The 12,006-nt window shown below is 29.1% G+C and overlaps 1 protein-coding gene across 1 annotated transcript; it reads left to right on the top strand.

The window, feature by feature from the left end:
- The first annotated feature begins 7,118 nt into the window (after positions 1-7,118).
- On the top strand, positions 7,119-10,511 carry LOC107490580 (zinc finger protein SHOOT GRAVITROPISM 5). The gene is made up of 3 exons (XM_016111354.3): positions 7,119-7,737; positions 7,816-8,215; positions 9,080-10,511. Exons 1-3 carry the CDS (start codon positions 7,626-7,628, stop codon positions 10,191-10,193), a joined length of 1,626 nt encoding a protein of 541 aa, XP_015966840.1. The 5' UTR covers positions 7,119-7,625; the 3' UTR covers positions 10,194-10,511.
- Positions 10,512-12,006: the final 1,495 nt, after the last annotated feature.

Genomic DNA, 12,006 nt, shown 5'->3' with positions numbered 1-12,006 from the left:
AACACCCATGGCTCTTTCTCTCTCTTCCATTGGGATATATGTCTCTATTCCTTAGCTTAGTGTTCATCTTCACTATGAAGATTGTTGAAACTTTTTCTTTTTGAGGAAATAAAAATCAGGAAAAGAATTATCTACTTCCGTTCAAATATATACGTGGTGGACAATGCTTGATCTCTGATGATGCATTTTTCATACTTTTTTCAAAGCTGAGTATTAAATGGAAATTCATTGCCAGAAAAAAAAAATAACACACACATGCACCCATAAATTTTAATATGGTATTAGAATGTGGTATTTTTGTTGTGCTTTTTCCAAAATATGGGGATTGTTTAGAAAAATTATCCCAGTTCAATTTTAAATTTGTTAATTTTTTAAAAACAAAATAAAAGATTCGATTTTAATTTTAAAAATATTTTAAGTTTTTTTTTTATTTTTAAAAAACAGAAACTGAAGAGTTTGATTTTAATTTTTCAAAAATAGAAATTAAAAAGTCCAATTTTAATTTTAAAACTTTTTAATTTTGTAAATAAAATCGAGGTCGGATTTCAGTTTTATAAATATTTTAAAAAAATTATTATGTAAAAGCAAAAATCTAAAAATCCAATTTTAACTACACCATATTTTTTAGTATAGATTATTTTTTAAATTTTTTTAAAACAAAACTCAAATATAAATTGAATTTTAATTGTAACCTTTATTTTTATTTAGTGCGTATATATAAAAAGATAAAATACAAAGATGCTAAGAAAGAAATATAGAAAATGTATCATTTCTCCTATTATCACCTTATTTTAAGTAGAGGGTCAAAGATATAATACATAAAGATAACTAAAAGAAACTAAACATTTTGGTTAGTTTTAATAAATTTTAGATATTTTAATTTTCAATAAATTTTTATTTTATAAAAAATTTTGAAAATTAATTCCGTCAGATAAGTTGGTCTTTCCATCATTTTGAGGAGAAAGTAATTTGTTTTATTGTAATATTTTTTAGAACTTAATTATTTTATAATAAAATTTGTTAGGGATTAATTTGTTTAATATACATATTAAAATTTTGACTGGTGAAAGCAAAGAGGAACTAATTTGTTCAACAAAAATAATTTTTGATAATTTATAAAAAATAAAAAATTTCTAGAATCAAAATATTTTATTTAAAATTTTCTTGAGACCAATTTAGGTATTTACTTTAAAAAATCACATAACTACATGTATCCTTCTATTTATTAAGCTCTAAAAACTTTTATATTAACAAAAAATAAAAAAAGTATATTCCAAAATAATAATGGATCAAAATATACCATTTTGATCTCTTCTCCCCCTTTTAAATATTTATTTTCTAACAAATGTACATTTTTAGCTCCTCCAACAGCCATTATAGTTTACACCTATTTTGCTGAATTAGATTAAAACACGCCTTAAATTTTAACTTAAGAAAAATAAGATTACCTTAGATGAACCTAATCCAAAGCATTATTAAAAGTATCCTGTGTTTCAATCTAACCTTATCCTATATATTTCAATCTCATTATGGACATTAAAAAAAGTAATTCCATAAAATCGGAAAATTATTATCACTGTCTTCATAAATGACAAGATAGTGATTGGATGAATAAAATAATAGAACTAATCTATATTCATTCAAGAATAACTAGTGAAAACATCACATGATTCTAACATTCAATTAAATTTCACAAATTTTCTAACTCCCTAACATTTTTATTATTGAGGGGAAAAAAAACTTTAGCTTTATTTTGAAATGTACCAGAATCTCATGTACTTTATTTAATGATTTAGCTCTTGACTTGTTTTTTCTTTCTTCGTTTTGAAGATGATTGGGAAGTGGGGCTATTTGGATAAAGGAGCTAGAGACTAGAGATAGAGAACCTATCGGCCAAAGCACATGCAGGTAGGTATATACATATGAATAATGTTTGTCGATCAATAAAATCCCTAGGCTACTTAAACCTCATGTTTCGGTTTTGATTTTTAAAGACAACGTGTATATGTAGATTATTTATTGGCGAAAATTTACGTGAAATTGATAGTTGAAAATTATTAAATAATTTGACTGATTTAACTAAATTATTATATAATAATTTTTTTATTAATTTTATATAAAAATAACTGCACGTGTTGTTCACTTGTGATTACCGGATATTCAAGACCTGTATATGTAAATTTAACCGGAATTAGAGATTATTAATCATTAACTCTTAAGTGACGGATATTCAAGAATTTAGGTCTAGTGACATAAAAAGTAACGCGAACTTCATTTTGATGTTACTTCAATTCTCAGCTAAATTTAATATTGGCAGTTATAAATCTGTTATTATTATTGATTAAGAAACTTTAGTTTACCTTGGGCTTGTTAAATATTTTCTCCAAACAACAATTGAAGAACTTTCTCCAATAATGGTACAAAGAATGTAACAATAGTATTAATTAGTTGGTCTATTAGTTAAATTAATAATCCTCTCCAATGAGACAAAGAAGGCAACTCCTTCATTTTTTAACCTTTTTCTCATAACATAAATATGATGATTTGTAATATATGTTGTGGTACAAACAAGACTAGAATAACTTTCTACTTACAACATTGGAATTAAATTAACAAAAATACTATTTGTACATTAAAATCAGTTACTAAATTCAGCTATTATATATTTGTTATAAATATATATATATTATTTAATTTATTTTTTAATGTATATTTTATATTTTAATATATATTTTATATTAATAATTAATTTTTGTGACTAATTTTAATGTATACCTAACATAATAATTACTAAATTAATTAGAGTTAACACAATTAGCACTTCATATATATACGGTTTCTATAAAACTAACTAACAAGCTCAAATAATTTTATATACATAAAGTCAAATGTGCAATATCAAATAGAACCAAAAGGGAGTTTGTTACAACATACAACAATATAATTGGCGTGAAATTGAAGCTTAATATATATCTTCAGTATACCTTGGATTTTCTGAACATGGATGTGTCGGTCTCATTTGCATCAAATTCAACATATGCTAGAGAAAATTTAGATGTATATATGTGATAAAGGCCTAGTTGAAAGACAAATGTATTTATAATAACTTATAAAATGAAGAATGTGATCGTACAATTCGTGTGTTAGCATCATCAATGTAAGAAACACCAACATTTTCGGCCAATCTTTATACACGGCACAAAATTGTTTGAAGAAAATTGGACGGAAAAGGGTTTGGTAATTTTAACATTTTGAAGATTATATTATTTTGATTGTAAAAAGAATGACATCAATTTAGTTCTAATATTTCAGTTTTTTTTTCTTTTTTAGAAATAAGGTACCCACTACAATTCCCTTGCTCAATTCACATGTGCGGGAGTTCCTTGAATAAGTAAAAAGGTAATCATAAAATAATTATATTAAATATATATTAAAATTAGTCACGAATTAATTACTATATATAAAAATATATATTTAATACTTTATAATCCGATCCTTTTATTATACTATTATAAATAAGTTTAATTACTATTTTATTATAAATTTGAGTATTTTATTATAATATTTTGATTATTTTACTAACTAAGTAATTAGTTAAAAAATATACATAAACATATAAAAATATATAATAATTAATTTGATAACTGTATTTTGTTATACAATATATATATCCTGCCATTCTCATCATTATTAGGGATTGAATCCTCAACTAAGATTTTTTTGTTCACTTTATGCCAAAAAAATTTTATTTTGAGATCAACAAGGATCAAACTTTTATGTCATGAAGTCACTTTTTCTAGAAATTTAAATTGATACGAGGACATACATAAATGATAATATATCTAAATTGGAAAAATAGGGGAAAAGATGAAAAAAAAAAGTTATCGCCTTCATTAATTAAGAAGACAAATAAGTAACATATATCATACATTAATGTACTAATAAGGATATGAATTGTAACACAAGTTACTGAGTTTTTTTTATGAACGGATTAAATTGATATCAATACATAAAATATAAATATTAGGAATAAATTGATGCTCAACAAAGTTTTTGGGGATCAAACTAATGTCAATTTGAAAGTAACAAGAGTAAAAAGGTCATTTAAAAAAAAAATAGAATTTATTATTTTTGACCATCATTTCTAGCTATCACTCCAATTCTTTTTAAAAATATTTGATAATAAAAAAAATTAGCCAAAAATAATTATAAATTACCTTATTTAACATTTATTAATTGTCGCTACAATTAATGAATATTAAATAAAGCAAGTTCTTATTTTTTTTGTCTTTTTAGCATTACCGATTTATTTAGTTTAATACATACAAGAAAAAAGAATTATTTTAAAACTTTATTTTTTAACACCATAATTAAATGTTAAATTCTCTATTTTTTTATGAATAATTTCACCGTAAAAAATTACTTCTCAATTTTGACACTCATTTGTTTTCAATTTACTCCACTATTTCTCTTCTTCTCTGGGCTCAATTTTGACACCACATTGCTTTTAGTTTTGGAATCATACTACTCATTCCTTATCTTCAAAATCTCAATTTATTCTTTAGTTTTAAGATCTCATCTCCTTCTTTGTTAAAAATTTTGTTGAAAATATTTTATGGTCAATAAATGTCAATATAAATAGTATTTTTGATGGTTAATAAGTATTATAGAAAATATATTCTCAAATTTTTTTAACAAATTATTTTTGACAGACAATATTTACCAAAATAAGATTTAAACTTTTTTCACAATTACTTATATATTAAAAATACTATTTTTGACAAAACTTTTATTAACATATTTTCATAGTTAAAATAGTATCAAAATTTATTTTTTTGACAAATTTTAATTCTTTTTTTACACATATAACCCTAAAAAATAATATATATTATTGTAATGAATTCAATGACATACTTTCGTCCATAAATTTTAACGATCCTCTAACATTCTTCTATTAAAAAAATAATAATTATGACTAAAAAGCGAAACTATTTGCAGCTAAAAGAATGCCATAATATGTTGAATTAAAGAGGTTGTTAAAGAAAGTTGTTTAACAGACTTACCCATCGAAAATTAAGTACATGATGATACTATATGTATTTATTTCAGTTAGTAAATTTAGAAAAAAAATATTTCCTCATTCTTTAAAACTGAAACGTACTCTTAACTGATCAAATTATGCTAATTTGTACACTTTGGTTATTTAAAAATTGATTTTCGATCACACGACGCGAAGTTAGTTACATTTGAGCCCTTTTTATATTTTGGCTTAAATATATCTCTATTCTTTAATTTGTGAATGCTTTGGACATTGTTTTGCTCTCTTTACTTTTTTTTTTTTTGTTTAATTCCAAATCTTTTAAGCATAATTGATTTTCGTTCTTATATAATAACGCTATATATTTTTATATAAATCCAAATATTTCTAAAAGTATTTTATTTTAGTCCTTAAAATTTATGATACTTTTAATTTTTAGAAGCTTAGATTATTATTTAGGAAACTTCAATTTTTTATAACTGATCAATGCTTGAATTTTAGAAAATAGAAAAAGTTACAAGCACTCTTCAAACTACATACTTTAGAATTTGATCATAACTATTTAGATTTAAGGCACCCATTATTTTTGTATAAGAACAAAAAATAAAACAAAATAATATCAGAGACAAAAATCAATTATTAGACCTGAAAAAAATAATATAGAAATAATTTTTTTTAAAAAAATTATAATATTCAAAAGGAATTAAAAAATTAATTTAATTGCCGTAGCAGTACATATGGCATTTATATTTGCCAATCTTAATTAAGAACCTCACCTATAAAGGAATTGTAATTCCAATTTTAACCCACAACTGTTAAGTTGATGCCCTCATTTTACCAAAAAGCAAAGCAACTCCGGGAGAGAAAAATTGTGAACTAAAATTACAACATTGCCCTTGAAGGTGACTTCACATCCTCATAATCACCTTTACAAAAAGCTGCTTCAAGTGAAATTAATAAGACTTCCTGCAGAGTCACAAGTATGGGTACTATGGTCAATAAAGATACATCTGCCCCCAACTTAATTATAACTTGCACAAGAGAGAGAAATATAACTAGGAATTAATGATGAAAAATATGAAGCAGTCTAAATTTTTAGTTTTTCACAACAATGAGTTGGCACTATTGTATGAATTAGTAATCTTAAAGATTGCAAAATTTCTTTTCTTTTTTGCATATCAAAATTTCAGAATAAATATATAATTAATTAGTATATAATTATGTATCCTATGTCATCAATATACGTAGGTGAACATGTATTTCAATTTTTACCTATACTGGTATTAATACTCAATTCCTTACATGGGATAATACCTATGCACATACATATCAAGTAAAAAGCACATTTCCTTATTGTTTGAATGAATAAATCCACAACCACCATTTAATCTAAACAAACCCCCAAAAGTGAAATAATTTAGCCTAATTTTCTTACCAACATGTCACATAGGAGGGATGGTATTTGATCGTATGTAGCGTGTGATGTTGGAGAGAGAAATAAAAATAATGGCATAGATAAATTAAATAGATGAAAATTATTATTATTATTATGATTATGGAATATCACATATCGGTATTTAATTTTTATAGTGTTGAGAAACTGTCATATATTTTATTAATTTAAAAATAAATTTTAAAATTTAAAATTTTTAAGAGATAAATGTTAAATCATTGATTAGATTGAAAGTACGGGTATCTAGATATAAAATACCATAAAAATCTCTAAAATGATTCATTTTATATAAAATATGTTATATATCTTTTATAGAGAAACAAATATGATCGGCTTATTATATAAAATAAAACAGAGTATAAATAACGGTTGCGTGTATATATACATACATACAGAGATATATAGAATGTGACAAAAATAGTTAACTTACGTGTGTATTGTAGGGGAAATTGGGGTTGTATTTATGCATGCAAAGCAAAAAAGAAAAAAAAAGAAAAAGGAAATTACAGTGTAACGAAATAATGAAAGGGTTTTGTTTCTTTGTGAGGGGATTTTTTCTGTAATTAAATGGAAAATTATTTATATATGTGAATGAATGGAGCCCATAGAGGTGCTTGTGGGATCAAGTTTCGAGCATTGTGATTGGGTCACACTCTCTCTGTCCCTCTTTTTGAAAGTGCTTATTAAGGGAGAGAGAGAGGAGAGAAGTGAAGGGGGGCTATTACAGACAATCCCTGCTGAAGATGAGGGTTGGAAGCAACAACAAGAGAGAGAGACTTTGATAGATAGAGAATTAGAGAGAGAGAGAGAGAGAGAGAGAGAGAGAGAGAAAACCAAAGAAAAACAAAGCTGCTATTGCTTATGTGTGTGTGTGTGAGATAGATAGAGAGAGAGAGAGAGGAAGTAAAAAAAAAAAGGAAATAAATAAAGCTGAAAGCTCAAAAGCAAGCTAAAAAGAAAGAAAGCTGAGGAAACCGAAAGGGTAGAAAGAAAAGGAGAATTAGCTTTTGTTTTTTCATTATTTTCTTTCTTTCTCCCTCTTCTTCTATCTTCTTTTTCTTCTGCTTCTTCTCTCTATCATCATCATCGTCATCATCAATTGCCATAGAGTGAAGAACAACAAGTACAGTCACCATGTTAGCGAATAACTCTTCAGTAGCTCCAAGTTCAGAACCATTTTCTTGTGCTGATAATAGTAATGGCACTCCAAGCAATAAAAGGAAGAGAAGACCCGCAGGAACACCAGGTAGGTCAAGAAAATATTCGAGCAAGTTATTATTGATTTGATGGTTAATTAATAAGTGATTGGAATTGAAATATGTAGATCCAGATGCAGAGGTGGTGTCGCTGTCGCCAAAGACGTTATTGGAATCGGATCGATATGTGTGTGAGATCTGCAACCAAGGCTTCCAAAGGGACCAGAACCTGCAGATGCATCGGAGGAGGCACAAGGTGCCGTGGAAGCTTCTAAAGAGGGAGACGCCGGTGGTCAGGAAGAGGGTCTTCGTGTGTCCGGAGCCTACTTGCCTGCACCACGACCCTTGTCACGCACTCGGAGACCTTGTTGGGATCAAGAAGCACTTCCGCCGCAAGCACAGCAACCACAAACAGTGGGTCTGCGAGCGCTGCTCCAAGGGCTACGCGGTGCAGTCCGATTACAAGGCTCACCTCAAGACCTGCGGCACTCGCGGCCACTCTTGTGACTGCGGCCGCGTCTTCTCCAGGTATTCATAATCTCACAAAACCTGCTGGCTCCTTAGCACTTATCTTATAATAATTTCAATTATTCTTTTCATTTACCAAAAAACAGTATCTTTATAAAACTGGATGGATCTATTATATGATTTCAGAATTTGAGTTTCATCACCTTTTTTTTTCTCTTTTTCTCTCTATTTCATGTGCTACTCTTCTTCTTCTTCTTCTTTTTCTACTTGTTAACATTTTTAAATGAAATGATGATGAGCAATTGAGCTGATGACCTTGCCCAGCTCTATTGTTTCTACATAGGTTTTGACTTGGGAAGAAAAAGTTAAATTAAATGTATTTTTTTTTTCCTTTCTGGATAACTAAAAAATAAGATAATTAATAAGAAAAATAATTTGACTGATGGAACCTTAATATAAAAGTGTTTTTTTTCCTTCCAAATATTACTTTTTATTTTTGTCTAGAGCAATACTTAGAACTGTTCATTGACAGTTGGAGAACACGGTTCCCAAAACACAGTTTTTCCGTTGGTTTCGCTTAACTGTTTTTAATTTTTAATGTGATGAAAATAATAATAATAATGTTTCTTCATGATTCTCTCTCTCCTTTGTAATAATCTGTTCCATTGACATTGTTGGTTGTTCTTATAGAATGTGCACTAGAGCACACACAGAATGCAAATCTCTCTAATTTGGCTTCCCTTGACTCCTTTTGTCCTTTATCATATTTAGTGGAAAACGGAACCTCCCTTCTTCCCCTTTGAAAAACCCACTCGATACCTTTTCCCAACCACCTTTTATATCCCACTTTTTCATCCCTTTTTCCTTTTTCTCTTTTTCATATATATAACACTAAGATTATTCTTTGTTTGTATTTGTGATTAGGGTGGAGAGCTTTATTGAGCATCAAGATGCTTGCAACATGGGGAGGCTTAGGACGGAATCTCATCATAATCATAATCATAATCATCAACCACCACCAACTCCAACTGCATGTTTATCAAGAACAGCTTCAAGTCCAAGCCCTTCAAGAAGTGAAACCAATTTCAGCACTGCTCCATGGCAACCAACATCATCAACAACAACAACAACAACAACAACAACACCAACAAGCCTTGTTGTGATCACAAAACCAATAACAACAACCACAGAACCACCTTTCTTCAACAACACTAACCCTACCCCAATTCTAGCCACTGCTGAAACATTCCTATTCAAGAAGAGTAACACCAGCAACAAACTCCATCACCCAAACTTGGATCTTCAGCTCTCCACCACCACCACCACCACCACCATGATGATGAACAACAACAATTCGATCCCCAATGTTGATTTAACACTATCACCAAAGAGTGATAATAATCATCATCAGCAGCTTCAAAACCAGCAGCATTCAACACAGCTGCAACTCTCCATTGGTGGAACAACCTCGTCAGACATTAGCGAGAACAATAACAAGAACGATTCATCAAACAGGAACTCGTCACCGAAAGAGAGCATCAACAGCAGCAACGAGAACAAGCATGCGACAGCAACAAGCATGGCTTTACGGGTTCAAGAACAAGCGAGGGAGCAACTAAGGTTAGCCATGGCGGAGAAAGCGTACGCAGAAGAAGCAAGGAAACAAGCAAAGAGGCAGATAGAAATGGCGGAACAAGAGTTCAACAATGCAAAGAGGATAAGGCAACAAGCGCAAGCTGAACTCGACAAAGCTTGCGCTCTCAAGGAACATGCAATGAAGAAGATAAACTCAACCATCATGCAAATTACGTGCCATTCTTGCAAGCAACACTTTCATCTTCAACCACCACCAGTATCTGCTACAGCACCACCAGATGAAAATTCCTTGGTTCTCAGTTACATGTCTTCTGGAATCACCACCGAAGGTGCTGGAGAAGTTATAGAGAACAATAATAACGATCATGATACTACTACTACTACTATTACTGATAATAATAATAATAATGGGAAGAAAGCATCTACAGCTACTAACTCTTAGAACAAGAAAGAAGAAGAAGAAGAAGAAGATCGTCATCTTCATCCACATCATTATCATCTTTCCATGTACTACCACCCTTTTTTATTTTCTATTTTTTGAGCTAATTAATTATATCTTTGTGAATTGGTATACCAAGTGAAGAAGAAGAAGAAGTGAAGTGAGTGGGGTTAATATAATGTAAGCGGGGTTAATTAATTATGAATAGGCTGGGGAGGGGGAGAGAAAAGTAAAAGTAATAGAGATGAGTGTTAATGGTGTTGGTTCTTCATGTATAACTCGTTGCAAGTTTGTGATATTTGTTAATTAAATTTGGTATAAGTGAAGATAATTATGTTACGTAGTGTATGTAATGATAAGAAGTACATGTTAAAATTGTTACTCGGGGAATAGGACTAATTAGGAAAAAATGATACAAGGTTATTGTACATAATAAGTTTTGTGTGTGTATATAAATGGAGTGATGGAATTGAATGTATGGGGGTTTATTTGGGTGGCAGAGAGTGCAATGAATAAGGGGCGTCAGGGAGGGAGGAAGTAGAGACTGCTAAAGTTTTTGTTGTTTTGGATTATCTGTTTGGACTATGTTGTGGTAGGGCAGATTTCGGAGAACACTATTTCATCAGCATTAAACAACTCTACTGACAAAAATATTTAAAAGAGGTAGAGACTATTATTCACATCATCAGAAAAAATCAATACAAAGCCTAGCTACTACTCCTGCCACTCTCCTTCATTAGTCATCACTGCTCTCACACTCACTCACACATGTATCCACTGATTAGTGAAAAACAACAATTTTCTCTTCTTTTATTTATTTTTAATACGTACTTTACATGTTAATATTAATATTTTATTATTAATCACTAATTATATGTGTTAATTAATTTTGTATGGATATATAATATTTTTGTAAAGTTAAATATAGGAATTATAATTAAAAAAAAAAGGAGAAATTGAATAGAGAAATAGATATTGTCCTTGGTTTTAGGGTGCTATATTGTTCTGGCAACATATAAATGTGAATGGAAAAGGTAGATAGAGAGAGAGAGGAGCATGTTTTTCAGTGCCACTGTTGAAAGGGGTTAATGACAGTCACAGAACTCAGTAGTCCCTCTCAAGGGGTCTCTAAGGCACACAGACTCAGACACAAACAAACTCTATTCATCTCATCATCATCATCATTCATTCACTCTCTTTCTTTCTCTCTCTTGTTGCATCAGAATCAGGGCCATTGTTGCTGGCAGCAGAAGTGGGCGCACAGAGAGCAGAACCAAGAACCAGCATCTTTCCAAATATGCAGAGACCATTCAAAGCTTTTCGACTTTATTTGAATCCTATTTCTATTGCATGTCTTGTGATAAATAACACCCACTATTCCAAACACCCATTACATACTTACTTACTTGTGCACCAATCACACTGCCTCATGCAACCACTTACAACTCAATTCCATTCCAATATCAACACAAATCATTATACTCAATTCACATTAACTAATAACATTAATTAACATTACATATAACACGTATAACATTGACCACCCTTTCCAAATATTAGGTTGTTTATGTATTTCTTTGTCATTTATAAAATATACATTATTTTTTGGAATTTCGATTTTTTAAAATAAAAAGTTGTTAAAGTAAAGAATTAATCACAATTCTATCAAATGTGTGTCTTACTATTTTAATTTAAAAATAATTAATTTTTTATTTTACTAATTTTTTTACTTTCGATGATCTTAATTCAATTTTTTTTATAAACATAATATATCTCTTTTTATTATTTTAATATGATTAACATAAATAAATATATA

The sequence above is a fragment of the Arachis duranensis genome, chromosome 5 (assembly GCF_000817695.3).
Source record: "Arachis duranensis cultivar V14167 chromosome 5, aradu.V14167.gnm2.J7QH, whole genome shotgun sequence".
NCBI lineage: Eukaryota > Viridiplantae > Streptophyta > Magnoliopsida > Fabales > Fabaceae > Arachis > Arachis duranensis.
The sequence above is the reverse complement of the archived record's forward strand: the minus strand, read 5'-3'. Positions and strand labels throughout refer to the sequence as shown.